This window comes from Megascapheus bottae, chromosome 30 (assembly GCF_031878675.1).
Source record: "Megascapheus bottae isolate mThoBot1 chromosome 30, mThoBot2.hap1, whole genome shotgun sequence".
Taxonomy (NCBI): Eukaryota; Metazoa; Chordata; class Mammalia; order Rodentia; family Geomyidae; genus Megascapheus; species Megascapheus bottae.
In genome coordinates this window covers 197159-218011 of record NC_143538.1, presented here as the reverse complement: position 1 = coordinate 218011, position 20853 = coordinate 197159, and the positions used below count along the sequence as shown (strand labels likewise).

At 45.9% G+C, this 20853-nt stretch overlaps 1 protein-coding gene across 3 annotated transcripts; it reads right to left on the bottom strand.

Moving 5' to 3' along the window:
* Window positions 1-1680: 1680 nt before the first annotated feature.
* Window positions 1681-17159, bottom strand: Bcl2a1 (BCL2 related protein A1). Of its 3 annotated transcripts, none has more exons than XM_090321567.1 (4): window positions 16800-17159; window positions 5128-5260; window positions 4677-5027; window positions 1681-1962 (listed from the first exon to the last, which is right to left on the bottom strand). In XM_090321567.1, the coding sequence occupies exons 1-4, from the start codon at window positions 16892-16894 to the stop codon at window positions 1855-1857; spliced, it is 687 nt and encodes a 228-aa protein (XP_090177693.1). In that variant the 5' UTR covers window positions 16895-17159; the 3' UTR covers window positions 1681-1854. The 3 variants fall into 3 exon arrangements, with proteins under 3 accessions (XP_090177693.1, XP_090177694.1, XP_090177695.1); XM_090321568.1 differs by having other exon boundaries at window positions 5128-5455; window positions 16800-17154; XM_090321569.1 differs by having other exon boundaries at window positions 4677-5455; window positions 16800-17151.
* Between the last annotated feature and the right edge of the window lie 3694 nt (window positions 17160-20853).

Genomic DNA, 20853 nt, shown 5'->3' with positions numbered 1-20853 from the left:
GCCCTGAGTTCAAAGCCCCTGACTGACAAAAAAAAAAAGCAATGAATAAATAAAATAATGCAGGAAACGAAAAGTCTCTGGGACAAGGACAGTAACCAGTAAGTATCACTACTCTCTCTTGTGGCATCTGAGGCTATTTCAGCTTCAAGATGTCAACTTAATCCAAAGCCTAGCAAATGTTCATTTCCATTTGTCATGTATTTTTTTTTCTTTTTAGTGCCATTACTGAGGCTTCATCTCTTCCCCTTAGCTTTTCTTTTTTTTTTTTTTTTTTTTTTTGCCAGTCCTGGCCTTGAGCTCAGGGCCTGAGCACTGTCCTTGGGTTTTCTCAAGGCTAGAGCTCTACCACTTGAGCCTCAGCACCAGTTCCAGCTTTTTTCTATGTATGTGGTACCGAGGAATCGAACCTGGGTCTTCATGCATGCTAGGCAAGCACTTTAACCACTAGGCCAAACTCTGGGCCCCCATCCCCTTAGCTTTTCCACTCAAGGATAGTCTCTCTGCTACTTGAGTCACTCCTCCATTTCTGGCTTTTCACTATTCCTTGGAGAGAAGAGTCTTAATATTATGGATTTTTCTCCTGAGCTGACTTTGAATCTGGATCTTCAGATTTCGCCTCCTAGGTAGGGTAGCTAGGATTTTGGGCCTGAGCTACTAACACCTAACTTAAACCAATTTTTTTATTATTGTATTTTATTGTCAGGATAATGTATACAGGAGTTACAGTTACATTCATCAGGTAATGGCTACATCTCGAACCTTGATAACCCTTCTCATGTTTTTGTCCCCCTTTCCCTCCCCACACCCCCTCTCAATTTTAAGAAAATCGGTTTCAGAACTAACTTAATAAACAAAACAAGCAGGTTCAGTTTAAAAGTCCAGGTCGTAGGCCAAACTGGGAAGGGTGACCAATTGCCCCATGTCACGTTGCAAAATCCGTAGCCAGGGTATGACAACCAGATTATGTGTACTCTTGTGTAAATCTGTTCCAGGTAGAAAAGCACACGCTATGATCCCTATCACCCAGCTCTGAGTAACCCAAACAGGAAAGAGGCAGTGGCTCAAGCCTGTCATCCCAGACACCAGGAAGCTGAGATCTGAGGATCACAGTTCAAAGTCAACCTGGACAGGAAATAGCATTACACTCTTTTTTTTTTTTTGCAGTCGTGGGTCTTGAACTCAGGGCCTGAGTACTGTCCTTGTGCTTTCTCAAGGCGAACACTCTACCATTTGAGCTATAGCACCACTTCTGGCTTTTTCTGTGTATGTGGTATTAAGGAATCGAACCAGGGCTTTGTGCATGCTAGACAGGCACTCTACCACGAGGTCATGCCCCTGAACACACTGTGAGACTCTTATCTCTTAATTTACCAGGAACAACAACAACAAAAACAGAAGTGAAGGGGTAGGGCTCAAGAAATGGAACGCCAGCCTTGAACAAACTGTTCAGACAAAGCCATGAGTTCAAGTCCTGAGATTGGCACACACACACACACACACACAAATTAAACATAAAAAAGAGCCTACTACAGGGCAGGAAAACACCACCCTTTTTTTGTTCATCATCCTCACTGAATCTGGTCCCCAATATTGAGCTCTGTGCTTTGGCTGAAGTTCCTAGCAGACTCAAAAAAAAAAAAAAAAAAAAAAAAAAAAAAAAAGGAAAACCAAAATCTAGTATAGAGACAAATAAGTAGAGTTTATTCATTCCCATGGAGACAAAATATACATCTTCGTACAAGTAAGGTGAAGATACAGCTCACTTCCTAAGGAAGTTGCATCACCAATGTTGTTTCCAAATAGTTTAAGAGTTACTGTGATCTTGTGGAAATCTTTGTGATTTCGTTGTCATGGTCAGTAATATTGCTTCAGAAGAGAAAACATCTCAAACAGCTGCCCTGTAACTTCCAGAAACGTCAGCCAGCACGATTTTGTTTCAAACTTCTTCAGGAAGCCGTTTTCCTAAGGAGGCAATGAAATTCACATCTGTAAAAAGCATGCATGTCTTGGTGGGCTCACAGAAAGAGTCAAGGTGTTGCTTTAAATCATGCAAATGCCCTTCTCTGAGTTTTCAGTGTGTGTTCTCCACCCCAATTCTAAACCTCTCTCCAGGAAAAAGAAGGACTGGAGGCATGGCTCGGGTGGTGGAGTGGCAACGTAAGTGAGAAAATCAAGTGAGGACCTGAGTGTAAAGAAAGGAAGGAAGGGGCCGGGAGTTTGGCCTAGTGGTTCAAGTGCTTGCCTAGCATGCATGAAGACCCGGGTTCAAATCCTCAGTACCACATACATAGAAAAAACAGAAAGCTGGAAGTGGTGCTGAGGCTCAAGTGGTAGAGCTCTAGCCTTGAGAAAGTCCAAGGACAGTGCTCAGGCCCTGAGCTCAAGCCCAGGACTGGCAAAAAAAGAAAAAAAAAAAAAAGAATCCATCTCCAATGAACTAGCAAAAAAGAAAACGACGGGAGGTCTGGCTCAACTAGTAGAAGACCAACATTGATTACTAAGCAAGAGTATAATGCATTGAATTTCAAGCCCCAGGACACACACACACACACACACACACACACACACACACACACACACACACACACACACACACGTTGGTCAAGAAGAACTCAAGAGTCAGCGAAATTTAACAGTCTTAACATTATTTTTTACAGTCAGGTCCACAACAGAAGGGAAGAATTACCTAAGAGGGCCAAAAGTGTGGCCTAGTGGTAGAGTGCTTGCCTAGCATGCACAAAGCCCTGGGTTCAATTCCTCGGTACCACATACACAGAAAAGGCCAGAAGTGGCACTGTGGCTTCAGTGGTAGAGCGCTAGCCTTGAGAAAGCTCAAGGTCAGTGCCAAGACCTTGAATTCAAACCCTAGCAGTGGCAAAAAGAAAGAGAGAATTGCCTAAGAAAGGCATTTCTGCTTACGTGCCCAGAGTGGTGTCCCTGTGGGTACAGCTTGGCTGACGGAACCTGCTGAGGAAATTCTGTTTCCTCTTTCCTGGTGACCCAGTCATGTTTCTCCCACACCCTCACCACTCAGAGACTCCGTGACTGACTCTCTCTTCTGACCATGGCTGTGGCGTGGGCTCGCCGTTCAGGAGCTGTGTCAGCATGTTACATTCATTTCACTTCCCGAGGGGATGTGAATGACAGGCACACATCAGCCATGAAAGAACCCAAGCAACGGTCATCAAGTGTTATCATGAAAGAGGAGGAGGCCTTTGAAAACAGAGGCGGCCAACGCACTCAGGATTCATCCCAGCTACTCAGGAGGCTGAGACCTGAACATTGTGGTTCAAAGCCTGCCTGTGAGGGAAAGTCTGTGAGACTCTTAGCTCTAATAAACCAGCAAATAGCAGAAGTGGAACTGTGGCTTAAGTGGTAGGACACCAGGCTTGACTGAAAATCAGACAGTGCCTAGGCCCTGAGTTCAAATCCCAGTACACACACACACACACACACACACACACACACACACACACACACACACATATCCCCTGGCATTGGAGGCTTGGCTCAGGGGGGCAGAATACCTGCCAATGAGCACTAAGCATCAGATACCAAGTTCAAACCCCAGTCTAACAAAAACAGAGAGAAAAAGAAGAAATAACCAACCCTTTAGGGGCTGGAGGCATGGCTCAGTTGGTAGAGCAGGAGCCAGTGGTTGAAAGCATTAAGTACCAAGTTCAAGTCCCAGTCTCAGACCAAGAAAGAAAGAGAGAGAGGGAAGGAGAGAAATCCTTTAGCCAGACACTGGTGGCTCACATCTATTATCCTAGCTACTCAGGAGGCTGAGATCTGAGGATCACAGTTCAGAGCCAGCCCAGGCAGGGAAGTCCATGAAACTCTTATCTCCAATGAACCACCAGAAAACCAGAAGTAGTGCTGTGGCTCTAAGTGGTAGAATGCTAGACTTGAACGAAAGCTCAGAGACAGTGCCCAAGCCCCGAGTTCAAGCTTTTTTTAAAATTAAAAAAAGGCCCAAGCTTTAATAGAGTGGGTTGGGAAATACCACAATTCTGTACAGCCCGCTACTTTCAAAGGGGCTTTCTGTTGGTATTCATAGGAACTGTGGGTGTTTATCTTTAAATATTTTGGAAGTTCCCACACACTCTCATAATTGCTTTGAACTGTGGCCAAAATGTTTTCAAGCCTGAAATTCCCTTGCAGGGACTGTGTCCCCTGTCAGTTCTGAATGTCAGGGCCTTCTGTAATTGAATCACAATGATATGCCCACAGAGAAATAGAAGGAAAAAGAAAAAAGCTAATGAACTAGAAGAAAGCACCCACATAGAAAGAGAATTTGTATCTAAAATACTCAAGGCATTTCTATTCATTTGTTCAAAAACTCCCCACCTGGCATTGGTGGCTCATGCCTGTAACCCCAGCTACTCAGGAGGACTGAAGTTCAAAGCCAGCCTGGTCAGGAAAGTCTGTGAGACTCTCAACTCCACTAAACTACAAAGGGGGTGTGGGGAGGAAGCCAGAAGTGGTGCTGTGGCTTAGCAAAAGCTCAGGGCCAGGCCTTGAGTTCAAACCCCAAGATTTTCAGTAAGAACATTCAATCCAATAATAGTTAAACTAAAATCACCCAAAGCCAATGAAATCCCTAGGCCTGGCAAGGAAATTCCAGATTCGTATGATGGAGTTGGGCACAGTAAGGTTTCCCCTTATGTACCTACCCAGCCTCCATTCTGTTTCATCCAGTCCCCGGCAGTGTGCGTGATAAACTCGGCCACAAAGAAGGAAATCTGGTCAATATCTATCCTCTGGACCACCTGCTCCGGGGGCAGCTTTTTGATGAGGACCCCTGAGAAGGCAAAGACAGTCACAATACGTCCCCAGTTCACGATTCCATCTTCAAATTCCCCTGCCATTACTTGATTAAAGACAGCCCTGGCTGTCTCCAGAGAATCCACCGTCAAGCTGGCCACATAACTCTGCAGCTTCTCTTCTACTTCTCTTTGCACGGAGGATGCCAGGTTTCGCAGGAGTCTGGTGATTTTGCTGGGCTTGGATCTTGAGGACGAAGCCTGCAGGACAAACTCTAAATAGTCTTGTACCAGCCTGTGGGTCTGGGCAAACTCTGAATCGGTCATCTTCCCCGAGGCAGTGTGCCCTGGACACGCTCGCCTGGGGAAACTGAGGCAGTGTGCAGCAGGGGTTCCTGGAGCTTGCTGAGACTGCAGCAATATTTAAGTCAGCTGAGGTAGGTGGAATTTCTACTCTCATGACGTTTACAATATCCTTCCTCTTTATGATTTGTCTGTGTAGGTTGGAGGTGAAAGAAAAAGTTTAAATCATCGAAGAGGGAGAAAAAAAAATTTTGTCAGACAGAAGCCACTTCCTCATCCTGTGCTTCAGTTTGGTTACAAAGCCAGCAAGGTTAGCAAAGGCACTGTTCGTAGCTCATGCCGGTAATCCTAGCCATTCAGAACGCTGAGATCCGAGGAGTTATGTTCTAAGGAACATAGGAAAATCCGTAAGACTTTTATCTCCAATTAACAGAAAAAGAAAAAACAAAAACAAAACAAAACAAACAAACAAACAAAAACTGGTCTCGGCACTGGTGGCTCATGTCTGTAATCCTAGCTGAGACTTGAGGATCATGGTTCAAAGCCTGCCTGGGCATAAAAATCCTTGTTGAGACTCTTATCTCCAATTAACTGCCTAAAACACAGAAGTGGTGCTATGGTTCAAAGCAAGAGAGCACCAACTTTGATCAAAAAGAGCTCAGGGACAGCACCCAGGCCCTGAATTCAAGCTGCACAACTAAAATGATGATGACAATACTACTAATAATAGTAATAGAATGGCTGAACTACCCAGTGTTTTCACTGGGTGAATTTGGAAATTGTTGAAGTCAAGTCAGTACCAAATAGAGAAACTGAATGGGGCAGCTCACGCCTGTAATCCCAGCTACTCTAGAGGCTGAGATCTGAGGATCACAGCTTGAAGCCAGCCTGGACAGGAAAGTCTATAAACTCTGATCTCCAATAAATTACTCAAAAAGCTGAAAATGGAGCTCTGGCTCAAGTGGTAGAATGCTAGCGTTGAGCAAAAGAGACTCAGGGACAGAGCTCAGGCCCGAAGTTCAAGCCCCAGGACTGGCAAAAAAAAAAAGCAATATTGGTACAGTGCTTACTCTAGCTGAATTGCTTGAGGAAATTGAACTTCAGAAAAAGCCACGGGCTTGGGCTGGGAGTTTTGCCTAGTGGTAGAGTGCTTGCCTAGCATGCACGAAGACCAGGGTTCAATTCCTAGAAAAAAGCCGGAAGTGGTGCTGAGGCTCAAGTGGTAGAGCTCTAGCCTTGAGAAAGCCCAAGGACAGTGCTCAGGCCCTGAGCTCAAGCCCAGGACTGGCAAAAAAAAAAAAGTCCTGTGCTCACGCCCATCGCCCCGCCCCTCCTCCTATCCCACCCTTCTCCCATACCCCCTTCCTAATTTCATGTTCCCCTTTCTAATTTCATGTCTTTGGTTTTTGTTTCCACCCACCCTAGACTCCCCATATGAGAAGAATTAAATAAAACACACACCTAAATAAAACACATCCCCCCCCCACACACACATGTGACTCTTGCCTTCCTGTGTCTGCATAGTTTCACTGAAATATGCTGTTCTTCTCCAAGCCATGTGGAAGCATGGGGGCGGGGAGAGCTCTGTAGTCCGGGCTACTTGGGAGATGAGGATGGAATAATCACAAGTTTGAGGTCAAGCTGGGGAGTGGTGGCTCACGCCTGTTCTCTCAGCTACTCAGGTGGCTGAGATCTGAGGATCGAGGTTCACAGACAGTCAGGGCAAGAAAGCCTGTGAGACTCTTATCTCCAATGAGCTAGTAAAAAGCCAGACTTGGAGCTGTGGCTCGAAGTGGTAAAGTGGAAGCTTTAAGAAAAAAAAAGCTCAGCAACAGTGCTTAGGTCCTGAGTTTAAGCCCTAGGATTGGCGCGTGTGCACGCACACACACACACACACACACACACACACACACACACACACACACTTACTTACTTCTGGGGATTTAATGAGCCCCTATCACAAAACAAAGCTGGGTGCCAGCAGCTCATACCTGTTATCCTTGCTACTCAGGAAGCTGAGAGCTGAGGTTTGTGGTTCAAAGTCAGCCCAGTGACTCTTATCTCCAATTAGACCAGCACAAAGTCAGAAGTAGAGGAGTGGTTCAAGTGGTAGAGCACCAGGTTAGAGTGAGAATGCTAAGGGACAGTGCCCAGGCCCAGAGTTCAAGACTTAGGACCAGCACAACGAAGGAAAGAAGGAAGAGAGGGAGGGAGGAAGGGAGGGAGGGAGGAAGGAAGGAAAAAAGAAATAGAAAAAAATTAAGGGCTGGGAGTTTGGCCTAGTGGTAGAGTGCTTGCCTAGCATACACAAAGACCCGGGTTCGATTCCTCAGTACCACAAACATAGAAAAAAAAGCCGGAAGTGGTGCTGAGGCTCAGGTGGTAGAGCTCTAGCCTTGAGAAAATCCAAGGACAGTGCTCAGGCCCTGAACTCAAGCCCAGGACTGGCACAAAAAAAAAATTAAATAAAAACAAGAGCTCAAGGATGGAGGGTCACTCAAATAGTCGAGTTTAGCTAGCAAGTATGAGGCCTGTGCCATGGTTCGGTCTCCCTACACCAAAACAACCAAAATGCCAAGCTGATTATTTAGAGAGGGATAATTTGCACAGGCCAAGATATTAAATTAGCCTGTATCATTATGGAGCAATACATACCTTCTGTCTCTTCTTTTTTTCTCCCCCTACCTCACCCCTGATCCTGAGGCTTGAACTCATGGCCTAGACACTGTCCCTGAGATCCTTTGCATAGGCTAGTGCTCTACCACTTGAGTCACAGCTACTTCTGACTTTCTCCATGATTTAAAGGGACATGCGAATCCCATAGACTTTCCTGCCCAGCCTGGTTTTGAACCGCAATCCTCAGATCTCAGGTTCCTGAGTAGCTGGGATGACAAGTTTGAGCCACCAGCTCTTGGCTCCTTCAACTAGTGTCTACATTTCTACATTCTACCACCACCACAAATCCATTTCTCCTCTCTCTCTCTTTCTCTCCCTCCCCCCCCCCTCACTCTCTCGCTCTCTGTCAACAACCTCCTGACTGGCTTGGATTACAGGTGTGAGCTACCAGCTCTGGGCCATAGATTTCTTCACACATAAATTCCTACAGCTTACTCCTTTAGCCTTCATTTGTTTTGCCATTTCTTCATAAATGCCATGTCCTTTATCTGAAAATGATGAGCATTTTTTGGGTCTACCACTTGAGCCACAGCACCACTTCTAACTTTTTCATAATAGTTTATTGGAGATAAGAGTCTCATGGATTTTTTGGTCCAGGCTGGCTTTGAACCATGATCTTCAGAGTTCAGACTCCTCAGTAACTGTGATTATAGGCATGAGACACCAGTGCCCAGCTGAAACTTAAACTTGAAACTTTTTCTTTTATTAGTCAGCCTTACATTAGTTAGGTTCCTTAAGCTAGTCAAAGAGCAGATGAGGAAAGCAGGTGCTGGTGGCTCACGCCTGTCATCCTAGCTACTCAGGAGGCTGAGATCTGAGGATCATGGTTCGAAGCCAGCCGGACAGGAAAGTCTTTTTTTTTTTTAACTAGGAATCATATTTTATTTAGTCATCTTTCTTTACAATTGAAACTCTCGGTACTCTACACAATCAGTGAAGTTTCTCTAGTAACATACAATAGAAATGATCCCTAAATGATCTTCTAGACAGGAAAATCTTAAAGACTCTGATCTCCAATGAAAAAGCCAGAAATGGAGCTGTGGTAGAATGCTAGCTTTGTGCAAAAAAAGCTCAGGGAAAGTGCTCAGGCCCTGAGTTCAAGACTCAAGACAGACAGACAACACACACACACACACACACACACACACACACACACACACGAAGTAGAAGGTCCCCCCCCCCCAAAAAAAAATCAGAAACAGGATCTCAGAGACTTATTCATGAATATTCATGGCATTGTTTCTAAGCAGTGCAAAGTTCATCCTTGGATGAATATAAATTATAGGACAGTATTCAGCCATTAAAAAGGAATGCTGGTAAACACCTGTCATTCTAGCTACTCAAGAGAATGAAGTCTGAGAATCATGGTTCAAAGCCGGCCCAGATAAGAAAGTCCCTGATTCTCCTAGTCCCATGAAAAACTCCAAAAAAAAAAGCTGGAAGTGGATGAAGCCTGTCGTTCAAGATCTTGTACCAAGGGATCAAGTCCCAGGACCAGCAAAAAAAAAAAAAAAGAATTCTGTACTGAGATATGCTATAATAAGTATATGGATGAACTTCAACAACCAAAAAAAAAAGGTCAATGAAAGGAGGCAGAAGAAAAAGTCACTTATTATCAGATTCGGTTTCTGAAACCCCAGGACTGAGAGCTGCTGGCTGGGGAAGTGTAAGCAGTTTCATGATGTATGACTCAAATACCACTCAACTGCTCATTTTAAAAAGGTCATTGAACACTGCCCTAAAAAATTCAGAAAGAAATGTACTCTTTACCTGCCTTAAATAAAAGTTAAATTAAAAAAAAAGGGTCATTTAAGCCAAGCACTGGTGACTCATGCCTGTAAGATTCCAAGGTGGGCTGGGAGGAATAATCTATCTCCAATTCACCAACGAAAAAAACATCCAGAAATGGAGCTGTGACTCAATTGATGGAGTGCTAGCCTTCAAAGAAAGAAAGGAAGGAAGGAAGGAAGGAAGGAAGGAAGGAAGGAAGGAAGGAAGGAAGGAAGAAAGAGAAAGAAAATGCTCAAGGACAGAATCCAGGACCTGAGTTCAAGTCCCAGGACCAATACACACACACACACACACACACACACACACACACACACACACAAGCAAATCAAGGCTTGGTGGCTCACATCTGTAATCCCAGCTACTCAGGAGGCTGAGAGTTGAGGATTATAGTTCAAAGTCAGCCAGGACAGACAAATCCAAGACTCTGATCTCCAATTAATCTCCAAAAAACTGACTCCATTGGTAAAGAAATCAGCCTTGAGTAGACAACGTGAGGCAGAACGTTGTGAGTTCATGGCACAGAACAAGTATGAGGGGGCATGGCCCGTGCTGGCAGCCTTCCCCTTGCGCTGGCACTGATGGCCGGGATTTAGGACCCTGATTTAAGCACCAGTGCTCCATTTTGCCCTGAAGAGTACTAAGCTCAGATGCAGACCCCAAAGGCAGGGCCTGAGGGTCAGCCTGAGGGGTGATTACCAGGAATAATTGCAAGGTCTGGAACCAACATGCATCACCCCCAAAAGGCACTGGGACTCAACTTCTCTTTTCCCCAAAGGCGGAACCTGAAGTCAGTTGGGCTTTTTCATGATTGACACATGGCACTGGGGAGAAACTCCCGCCCCCTGGTGTGCACTTCCTCTGCCCAATCACTTCCCTGTTCTAAAGACCTTGCCCAGACAGAGAAAATTCTGTGGAGAGAATGGTCTTCGAAACTGAACAGAGCGGGATGGACTGTGTAAAAGAAGCCATGTAACACCCCTCCTCTCTCCCCAACCCTCCCTTCTCCCATCCCCCCTCCCCTCTCCTCTTCTCTCTCTTTCCCCTCCTCCTCCCCTCTTTCCTCCCTTCCTCCTTCTTCTCCCCTCCCCTCCCCCTTCCCTTGCATCTCCCCTTCTCCTCCCCTCTCTTCTCTCTTAGTCCATTAAGCCAAGCCTTGATGGTCAGAAAACCATTATGGAACTGGGTATGTGTGGCTCACACCTGTAACCCGAGCTACTCAGGAGGCTGAGATCTGAGGATCACAGTTCAAAGCCAGCGCAGGTAGGAAAGTCTGTGAGACTCTTTTTTATCCACTACACACACACATACAATTTATAGTGGAAGTAGAGCTGTGACTGCACCAGTAGAGCACTGGACTTGAGCCAAGAAAGCTCAGAGACAGTGCCCAGGCCCTGAGTTCAAGCCTCAGAACTGGCACCAAAAACAAAAAAGGAAATGCCCTAGAGTCAAGCCCACCTTCCTACCCCATCAAGAAAAACCAAACCAGTGGTCCTCACCTGTTCAAAGCCACTCTGGACAGTGAAATCCATTAAGACTCTTATCTCCAATGAGCCACCAAAAAACCCAGAAGTGGCACTGTGGCTCAAGTGGCAGAGCACTCATTTTGAGCTGAAGAGTTCAGCCCTTGAGTTCAAGCCCCACAACTGATCTCGAAATAAATAAATAAACAAACAAACAAACAAACAGTGGCCAGTTGAATTCAGGTAGAGGTTAACAAGCAAAAAAGATTTCCTCAACATACACCCCGATTTTGGGGCAGCTTTTGGGAGCAAGGCTTAAGAAGGTTCTTCTTGGCATATGTGTGCCATTTAGTGCCTCTCCTCACTTGATTTTTTTTTTTTACCCTCAAGGCTGGTGCTCAGTCACTTGAGCCACAACTCCATCCCAGCTTTTTGCTGGAGGTCAAAAGTCCATCCGTCTGCCCTGGGACTGGTTTTGAACCTCAATCTTCAATCTCAGCCTCTTGAGTAGCAGGGATTACGAGTGAGGGCACTTGTGCCCAGCCGGGACCAAGCTCAGGTAAGGCTGTGGCTGGGTCTGCCGGACCCCAGTTCACTGTTGCCACTTGCAATGCCTATCCATCTCTGCCAGGTGGCTTTCCTGGCTTCTTCCAGTTTTGCTTTATTTTCTAAGGAACATGCCTTTTACCCCTGCCTGCATCACCAATCCTTAGCTCTCAGGAAACACGTGCTGGACTCGAATTTTGCTGTGAATAGCAGGTCTCCTAGTGCATCTGACGCTGCAGTTCTCACACTATTGTTGGCTGGCGAGGGCTCACTGCTTTCTCAGGAAGAAGAGTGTTGTCACTGGCCTGGAATTCCTCCTGGTGTCCAACTGGTCACCAGTGACTCACGCCTGTCATCCCAGCTACTCAGGAGGTTGAGATCTGAGGATCAGAGTTCAAAGCCAGCCCAGGCACTAAAGACCATGAGACTCTTATCTCCAATAAAATACCAGAAAGCCAGCAGGAGAGATGCGGCGGGAGTGGTAAGCACAAAAGCTAAGTGGTGACATTGTCCAAAAGGAAATGTACTTATTACCTAACTTATTATCCCTCTGTACAACACCTTAATAATAACAATCAAACTTTTTTTTTTCAAAATGCTCGCCAAGGTACTATAGAGCCATAATAACGAAAATTGCTTGGTATTGGCACAAAAACAGACCAGAAGATCAGTGGAACAGAATAGAAGACCCAGAAATAGAACCACATACCTATAGGAAACTTGTATTTGACAAAGGAGCCAAAGATATACAATGGAACAAACACAGCCTATTCAATTATTGGTGCTGGCAAAACTGGGCAGTCACATGCAGAAAACTAAAAACTGACCCTAGCCTTTTGCCATGCACAAGCATTACCTCAAAGTGGATCAAAGACCTCAACATCAGACTGGAAACTGTGAAACTGCTACATGATAAAGTAGGAGAGACACTGGAACTCATAGGCACAGGCAAAAGAGTGCTGAACAGAATCCCAGGGTCACAACAGATTGGAGAGAGACTCAATAAATGGGACTACCTAAAAATAAAAAGTTTCTGTACAGATAAAAGCATAGCCACAAAAGTAGAGAGACAGCCAACCAACTGGAAAAGATATTTACCAATAATACATCTGACAAATGTTTAATATCCAGTATCTACAGGGAACTCAAGAAACGAATCCCCCGAAAACCCAACAAACCATTCACTAAATGGGCAAGGGAACTAAAGAGAGACTTATCAGAAGAAGAGATTAAAATGGCAGAAAAATATATGAGAAAATGTTCATCATCTATGGTCATAAAGGAAATGCAAATAAAAACAACCCTAAGATACCACCTTACCCCAACAAGAATGGCCAAGATTTTGAACTCAGACAATGACAGTTGCTGGCGGGGTTGTGGAGAAAAAGGAACCCTACTGCACTGCTGGTGGGAATGTAGACTAGTTCAGCCACTCTGGAAAGCAGTGTGGAAGTTTCTTAAAGAACTGAAAATAGACCTTCCCTATGATCCCGCCATACCACTTCTGGGCATCTATCCTGAACATCATGACCCAAGATATTATAAGGACACCTGCTCAGCTATGTTCATCTCTGCACTATTAGCCAGGCAATGGAAACAATCCAGATGCCCTACTGCAGATGAATGGATACAGAAAATGTGGTATATATACACAATGGAATTCTACATAGCCAACAGACAAGATAAAATAATGGCATTTGCAGGGAAGTGGATGAATCTAGAGCGAATCATATTGAGTGAGACAAGTCAAGACCTAAGGAACAAAAGGCACATGGTATCCTTAATATGTAGCTATTAAGTCCAAAGAGTACAAGAACGAGGACTCAATAACTCCATACCCAAAGCTATGGACATGGTAATGGAAATATAAACATAACTATATAGACATAAAAACCTATGACTCTATAGACATAATGTTTTATTTCATAAATTAATATGTTTCTATGACATACAAACCCTTTGCCTAATTTTGATTAAGTTCTAAATACTAAGTCCCAGTGACTGTAAATAGAGATTCCCTCCTTGAACACTTGTTTGTTAAACTTGCCATTTAAAATGTGATGTAAAAATCAACGTTAATAAATTCTCTAATAAAAAAAAAAAGATTCCATGTGAACACAGAACAGTATTTCCTGGCATTTCCGCAGCACTGGAATTCTCACCAGAAAGTTAGGAGGTTTTACAAAGAAAACACTCAAATTGTGTAGGATTAAATGTTTATTACCTGATTCCCACAGTCTTACAGATTTTAAGACTGGTGGTTCAGACTGTTTGGTGCCACAGTTTATTACCAACAGCAGAGATGATTCGTCACCATTTTGGAGACTGGAAAATCCACAGGCAGATGGAGAGTCACGTTCAGAGATGGCATGACTTCGGGTGCCCTCTTCTTCAAGGGAACAGACCCAGAGGCTCACCTCCCTCCAGGGTACCCTGCCTTTGAGGGTTTGTGGGGCACAGGGACATTCAGCCTGTGTGCCATGATCTGAGTAGGAATTGGGCGGGCCTTCTGCATGTAATGCCATGCCTGTGTCCCCATATAATGCCTCCAGTGGCGGCTCAGGTGGCTGGAGTGCAGACCTGAGTGGCCCGTGTCTTCCACACCCTGCGTAGTTTATTTACCCAGAGGTGCACTGGGGCTCCCTGGCAGTCTCGGGTTCGAGACCACCCCAGTCTTGAACCTGCTCTACGCGGGGCATTCTCATACTTTTTTTTTCTGTGTTACCATTTGTCTTGTGGTACTGGTTGGTGTGAACTCTGGGCAACTCACCCAGCACTGGACGCCTGCCACCCTGAGAACTCGCACATCCTTAGACATTTAGGCCTCAGGGCAGCCCAACAGCTTTTATTTGCCTCATTTCTGCCATCACTGTGTTAAAAGCAGCTTGGGCACCCAGCTCTTCCCCGGGGCTGCTCCTGATCTTTCTTCCCAGAATCCTCGCCCTCCTGGAAGGCTCTACGATTTAAAAACCTCCCCATCCTGCTCCGAGGCCAGGCTTCTTAGAAAGTCATTTTTGTCCCCTCTGTAGTTCTTGGCTTACTTGGCACACATATCGGTGTTTGGGTATTTATCATATTAAAATCAAGTTATGAAAAAAGAAAAAAAAAAAAAGCTGGCCAAGCACCAGTGGTTTCCACCGACAATCCTAGCTACTCTGGAGGCTGAGATCTGAGGATCGTGGTTCAGAGCCAGCTCAGGTAAGAAAGTCTGTGAGATGTTTATCTCAACTTAAACAGCAAAATAAGAGAGGGAGGGAGGGAGGGAGGGAGGGAGGGAGGGAGAGAGAGAGAGAGAGAGAGAGAGAGAGAGAGAGAGAGAGAGAGAGAGAGAGAGAAGAGGTGTGATTCAACTGATAAGAGTGCTAGCTTTGAGTAAAATAGTTCATAGACACCACTCAGAACCTGAGTTCAAGAGTTCAAGCCCCAGGACTGTCACAAAGGAAAAACCAACAACCTATAGATTTTTGTTTTTTGGTTTTTTTCTCATTAGTTTTCCTGAACCAAGGTCAAGTAAAGGCTAGTTGCTGATGGATCTTGTTTGTTATCCTCGCTACTCAGGAGGGCTGAAAGGGGTGGGTTATGGCTCAAAGCCAACTCTAAGGACTGACAAATCTGTGAGACTCTATTATTTTTATTTTTATTTTTTTGCCAGTCTTGAGCTTGAGCTCAGGGCCTGAGCACTGTCCTTGGACTTTCTCAAGGCTAGAGCTCAACCACTTGAGCCTCACCACCATTTCCGGTTTTGTTTTTCTAGTATGAGGTACCGAGGAATCGAACCCCAGTCTCTGTGCATGCTAGGTAAGCACTCTACTACTAGGTCAAACTCCCGGCCCAATACTGACAAATCTGAAAGACTCATTCCCAATTAACCAGTCAAAAGCCAGCTGGAACCAATTGGTATGGCACCAACTCCATTTTGAGTAAAAAAGAAAAAACACAAAGTTCAGTAAGAGCTCAGGGCCTTGAGTTCAAGCCAGAGTACTGCTGGCAAAAAAATAAGAAAAGAAATAATAGAAAAACAATGTTCTTCTTTTGCCTAATGTCACGGGGTCGGGGGGTGGGGAGTAGAGGGGAAGCTGTGTGATTGGCCTGTGCAGGGCAGGGCAGAGACCTTGACCCTCCCAACCCATTCCCCCATTGGCTCACAGGCCATTCAGCCCAGCAGAGACAGAAGGAAAACTCAGTCCCTCAGAGCCACTTCTGTGAAAGAAGCCAGGCTCTGTGCACACACAGAGGCTAAAGCCCCTGCATACCCAGAAGTGAAGCCCACAGAATTGACTTGTGATGGCCTCAGACATTTTCTCTACCAACTGAGCCTATGCTTCAACCCTGGGCCTGGGAGCTAAAAACGTGATTTGTTTCCTCCCTCCCTCCCCTTCTTCCTTCTCTCTCCTTCCTCCTTTCCTTCTCAGTTGTCATATTTATCTGAGTGGAAGGTCATTAAAAGGAACATGTGAGGGCCAGGAGTTTGGCCTAGTGGTTAAAGTGCTTGCCTAGCATGCATGAAGACCTGGGTTTGATTCCTCGGTACCACATACATAGAAAAAAAGCCGGAAGTGGTGCTGAGGCTCAAGTGGTAGAGCTCTAGCCTTGAGAAAGCCCAAGGACAGTGCTCAGGCCCTGAGCCCAAGCCCAGGACTGGCAAAAAAAGGAACATGAGATATTCAAAGAGAGGGCCTGCTCTCCCGTGGCTCAGCCCTGAGGGTGGCTGAGGGGGGTTTGGGGGTTTCCAGAGGGTGTGAGCATCCCAAGACTTCTACCTGCTGCCCCCACCCCTACTATCTTTATTTTTCCCCCTTTTTTTTTAATCGAAAAGGCGATGAGCAGGGGAGTTAGTTACATAAACAAGGTAATGAGCACATTTAATTTTAAACACTGTTACCCCATCCTTCATCTTCTCCCACTTACCCCCATCGCCCCTCCTCTCACCCCAAGTTGTTTGTATCCAACATAGACTCATGTGAGTAACAATGGTGCATTAGTTCACCCATTATCCTGTTGGTTCTGTGATTCCCTTCTGTGGTTCTCTTTCCCTTCCACATAGAGAATAATCTTATATATAAGACACAAGATACCAAAAACTAAGAAAAGTAAGAAAAAAAAACCCACTACATACAAGACCTAATAAGCACCTCTAGTTTCCATATCTTGGAGTTCATGTTGTTTTGCACTGTGCAATTGGGTTGTTGAGAGGCCCTGTTAAAAATATCATCGACATATTCTAGTTCTTACAAATGAAGGAAAGCATGCAACTTACTTTTTCTTTAGGTCTGGCTTATTTTTTCCCACCTGTCTTCGTTTCCTTATGAATGGGGCAATGTCATTCTTTCTGATGGAGGCGTGGAATTGCATAATGCTGCAATGAACATGGTTGTGCTGGTAGCTTTAGGATGGCCTTGCTTGTGGTCATGTGGGTAAATGCCTGGGAGTGGGATTCCTGAGTCTCGATGCTTTCAAAGCCACTTCAAGCACCATCTGATGTGAAAGGTGATCCCTACGTGGGGTCTATGTCAAATGAGAAGATGTCAGCTGCAAGCCAGGCGCCAGTTTCATGTCTATCATTCCAGCTACTCAAGAGCCTGGGATCGGAGGATCCCGGTTCAAAGGCAGCCTGCGAAGAAAAGTCCCACGAGACTTTTATCTCAAAAATGAAACAAAACAATCCTCAAAAACCAGAAGTGGTGCTGTGGCTCAAAGTGGTAGAGCACTAGCCTTGAGCAAATCAATCAATCAATAAATAAATAAAACCCAAGCTCAGGGATAGTGCCCAGGCTCTGAGTTCAAGCCTCAGGACTGATACTCCCACACCAAAAAGTCCATAATAAAAAAAGTTTTAAAAAACAATCGCCTTTGAACGCAAATGTCTTTTTGACCTTTGCTTTAAAATACCCAAGGGGGAGAAATTCATGCTAAAAGGTAACTTCCCCTAAAAACTCCCCTTCCTCTGTCACCTTCAGTAATCACACACATACACACACATACGCACCTATAACCACAGACACCACAGAACATATACCACACGCACACACACACACACACACTGTACTCTTGTTAAGACACAGCTTCATCAACCATATTTTTCCATCATCAGCAGCTTAGGGAATGACCGGGGTTTCTAGAACCTTCTATTCTCACTGCTCATTTCTCAGGTCACTTCACTTATCACATAAATAAAGTAAAGCTCTCCAGGCTCGTGGCTTACATCTGTGATCCTAGCTACTCAAGAGGATTGCAGTTTGAAGCCAGCCCAGGCACCAAAGTCAGGCTCTCCCCTTCCCCCCCCCCCTCTCTCTCTCTCTTTCTCTCTCTCTCCAGTACCGGAGCAAAAAAACTCAGGGCCTTTCTCAAGGCTTGAGCCACGGCACCACTTCCAGCTTTTTTCTGTGTATGTGGTACCTAGGATTTGAACCCAGGGCTTCATGAATGCTAGATAAGCACTATACCACTAAGTCACACTCCTGGCCCATGTGAGACTCTTATCTGCAGTTAACTACTGGGGGAAAAAAGGCTGTAGCGGGGTGCAGTGGCTCACACCTGTAATCCTAGCTACTCAGGAGGTTGAAATCTGAGGATCACAGTTCAAAGCCAGCCCAAGCACTGGAGTCCATGAGACTCTTATCTCCAATAAACCTCTAGAAAACCAGAAGTGGCTCTGAGGCTCAAGGGGGAGGGTAGTAGCCTTGAGAGTTCAGGGACAGAGGCCAGGCCCTGAGTTTAAGCTCAGGACCATTACCAACAGCAAAGAAAGCAAGCAGGGGAGGGGAGGGAGGGCACACTCAGGGGCAGGGGCAGAGAACTCAAACTCTTGGTGACTCTGGGGACTTGGGTGCCCTGGCTGGGGACAGGCTCCATGAGTTCAAGGTCACGGTGAATTCTCCCATCTGCTCAGGGTGGGCTCCCTAGCCCTTGGACCGGAAGGAGCAATGGATGGTTCAGAAAGCAGCCTGGAGCCAGATCTGCCTTGGGCTTCACTCGAGAGTGAGAGGAAGATCTGAGAATTGCAGTTCAAAGCCAGCCCAGGCAAGAAAGGCCATAAGACTCTCATCTCCAATGAACCACCAGAAAACCACAAGTGGCGCTGTGGTTCAAGTGGTAGAGCGCTAGTCTTGAGCAGAGAGACACTCAGTGACAGGTGCCTGAGTCCTGAGTTCAAGCCCCAGAACTGGCTGAGAAATCAAAAGAAAAAAAAAAAAACCCCAAGCATATCCATCTAAAAACAGAATGATAAAATGATTCATACTTTTAAAGAATTCCCTGGTGGATACAAATAAATACAACCACATTTTCGTGTACGTATCCTTGCTTGCCAACTGGTACTCAACACCCCCCAGTGTCCCTGGGCATTAGGGTTCTTGCTAAGGCTCAGCAGAGCTGGCAAATTACCACCACCACTACTCTCCAACACACACACACACACACACACACACACACACACACACACACACACACACACACAGTACTAGAACCTGACTTCAAAAGGCTGTGCAGCAGCATCCCCTGGTGTTAGGACATGGAACTGCAGAGGAACTTGATCTGGCCAGTGGCTACTCTTCCCTGGGCAGTAGAGATGAGAAAGCAAGATGAGTCTCTGAAGGTCACGCAGGAGTTTGCCAGGCTGACCAAGGAGGCCCAGATGGACGATCCAGGTACAGGGAAAGGGTGGGCAAGTCAACACAAATTGAGAGTCACTATTCCTGTGACTTCGAACTGTGGGGCTGAGAGCATGGCCTAGTGGTAGAGTTCTTGCCTAGCATACATGAAGCCCTGGGTTCGATTCCTCAGTATCACATATACAGAAAAAGATGGAAGTGGTGCTGTGGCTCAAGGAGTAGAAGCCCAAGCCTTGAAGTGCCCAGGCCCTGAGGAAGAGACCCTCTTTCCTCTTCCTGGGGTGTGGGGAAAAAGGGCAGGGATGTAGATAATGGAGCCTGCACTGCCTTTTCTTCCTTGAGAAAGCTGAGAGGGGGTGATGGGTAGAGCCTGTACCCCTGTTCTGGAAGAGTCCAGATGCCAGGGCAGGACTGTGAAAAGTGGGGGCCCCATGAGGCTACATGAGACTACCCATTCCTAGCCTTGCTTCTGCCTCTTATTTTTGCCTGTCCTGGGCCTTGAACTCAGGGCCTGGGTGCTGAGCTTTTTCACTCAAAGCGGTGCTCTACCATTTGAGCCACATCTCCACTTCTGGTTTTCTGATGGTTCACTGGAGATAAAGAGTCTCACAGATATCCTGCTCAGGCTGGCTTTGAACTGCGATCCTTAGATCTCAGCCTCTAGAGAAGCTAGGACAGACATGAGCCACCACCATCTGGATAAAGCTCTCCATGTCTTTCCCTGAGCTGATGTCCTTTCCTTCCAGTTTTGGTGTTTTTTTTTTTTGCCAGATTGAGACAATAAGTCCAGAATTCCTAGATGGTCACAATCCTGGTTTAGGGTAAACAGAGCAGAAAAGGCCAGTTGACAAGGTGTGTGACTCCATCCTGTGGGGAACAAAGCTTGCAGCAAGCACGACCCAGCCGAGTCTGCATGTTAGAAAGAACAAGCCAGCTCAGGGCTCACGCCTGTCATCCCAACGACTCAGGAAGCTGAGACCTGAAGATCAGAGTTCCAAGCCAACCCTGAGCATATAAATTCTTGAGACTCTTATTTCCACTCAACAAGCAAAGAGCCAAAGTTGGAGCTATGGCCCCAGTGGTAGAATGTCAGCCTTGAGTAAAAGCGCCAAGAGAAAGCACAGGCCCTGAGTTCAAATCCCTAAACTGGCACAAAAATGAATACATTAGTTGGGCACTGATGGTTCATGCCTGTAATCCTAGCTACTTAGGAGACTGAGTTCTGAGAATCGCTGTTCAAAGCCCCCCTGGGCACAAAAAGTCTGTGAGAAGCCAAGCCTTTAATCCTAGCTACTCAGGAGGCTGAGGTCTGAGGATCTCGGTTCAAAGCCAGCCCAGGCACTAAACTCCATGAGACTCATCTCTAATTCACCACAGAAAACCGGAAGTGGTGCTATAGCTTAAGTGGTAGCCTGCTGGCCTTGAGCTGTAGAGCTCAGGTACAGCACCCAGGCCCTGAGTTCAAGTCCCATGACCAACACCAACACCAACAATGTGTCTCCTGGCACAAGACACATCTGGGAAGTGCTTGCCTTGCTTCCTCATGTCCCTTGGAAGCTTGGATTGTGAGATTGTGAGATTGTGAGAACGGCATTCTCTGTAGTCCGGAATCTGTAGAATGCTCCCTTCCCTACCCAAAGTAGAGAGTTCTAGAAGAGGAGGCCCAAGGAACTCTTAACTAGTTTTGCTCTCCCTCCTTCC

Bases quoted from the DNA above. Each gene is read 5' to 3' on its own strand.
- Bcl2a1 (XM_090321567.1), bottom strand. From the start codon at position 16,894: ATGCAATTCCACGCCTCCATCAGAAAGAATGACATTGCCCCATTCATA. The intron at 5,261-16,799 runs GTAAGTTGCATG...CAACCTACACAG, and splicing joins AAGCCAGACCTAAAGAAAAA to ACAAATCATAAAGAGGAAGG. The intron at 5,028-5,127 runs GCGAGCGTGTCC...TTTGTCCTGCAG, and splicing joins CACTGCCTCAGTTTCCCCAG to GCTTCGTCCTCAAGATCCAA.